General features: G+C 64.1%; 1 protein-coding gene across 3 annotated transcripts in view; it reads right to left on the minus strand.

The window, feature by feature from the left end:
* Positions 1 to 1132, minus strand: part of TP73 (tumor protein p73) — a 17939-nt gene that overhangs the window by 4101 nt on the left and 12706 nt on the right. For all 3 annotated transcript variants that reach the window (XM_025048590.1, XM_025048589.1, XM_015591327.1), the window contains exons 4-5: positions 552 to 661; positions 153 to 295 (exon numbers count right to left, since the gene is read on the minus strand). In XM_025048590.1, the coding sequence (XP_024904358.1) occupies positions 153 to 295; positions 552 to 661 (253 nt within the window). The remainder of the gene's footprint in view (positions 1 to 152; positions 296 to 551; positions 662 to 1132) is intronic.

Raw genomic sequence — 1132 nt, forward strand, 5'->3', positions numbered from 1 at the left:
ATGGACCTGGACCAGGGGCTGGCGGCGTGGGCGGGGCTGGCTCTGTGCCCCGGCCACAGGGTCCCCGGGCACCGTTTCACCTGAGGCCCCGAGGCGGGTCCAGCTCCGTCCTGCGGGCGGCCCGCTCTCCCCTCCCGGGCTGGCCCGCTCACCGCGCTTGCTGGCTGCCCCGTTCTTGGAGGCGTTCTCGTTCAGGGCCTGCTGCTCCCGGAAGTGGTCCTCGTCGGCTTTGCGGTCTCGGCCAGGACAGGCGCAGATGCGACCCTCGAAGGATCGGCGGCCCAGCACCTGCCCACTGTGGGCGGCACAGCAGGGACCGTGAGCTTCGGGCCCCTCCCGCCCACCCCAGACTGCTCCGGGGTGCCCAGTCCCTCCCAAGGCCCGGCCCCTGGCCCGGCCCCGGCTCCGGCAGCCCCTGCGGCTGGGCGGATCCCACCCCCCCTGCAGCCCCCGCAGGGCCCCTCCCCAAGCTGCCCCCAGGGCGGCGCCACTCCTTGCCCTTGGCCTCCCCGTCCCCACACCAAGCCCCCGGCCCCGCGTGCTGCACTCACTCCCGGGTCTCCAGGGTGATGATGATGAGGATGGGCCGGCGGTTCATGCCCCCCACACAGCTGCTGTTGCACATGAAGTTGTACAGGATGGTGGTGAACTCCGTCCCCACCTGCACAAGGGGGTGGTGTCAGCTGCAGGCCCTGACCCATTCAGGCGGGGGCTCCTGGCCTTCGAAACACCCACCCCTCACATCTGGTCCCGGCTCTCGGTCGGCTTGGGGTCTGGGCCATGCGCTGTGGTCCTCCGTCATCCACCCACCCACCCATCCACTCACCTAACCATGATAAACAGTCCACTCGTCCATCCATCCACCCATCCAACCACCATCCATCCACCCGTCTCATTCATTCATTCATCCATTCACTCACTTATCTGTACGTCCAACTAAACAATTGTTTAGGCGTTCCTTCCTCTGGGTGAAGTCATTTATGCTCTCCTCTATCACATCACCTGTCACTCTAGCTATAATGATCTGTTCTCTTGCCTATATTCCTTTCTAAGCAGTGAGCTACCAGAGAACAGGAGACTGGAACCTAAGAGATACTCAGTAAATTTGTCGAATAAAGCAGTGGTACCCACA

Source organism: Pteropus alecto, unplaced genomic scaffold, assembly GCF_000325575.1.
Source record: "Pteropus alecto unplaced genomic scaffold, ASM32557v1 scaffold125, whole genome shotgun sequence".
Taxonomy (NCBI): Eukaryota; Metazoa; Chordata; class Mammalia; order Chiroptera; family Pteropodidae; genus Pteropus; species Pteropus alecto.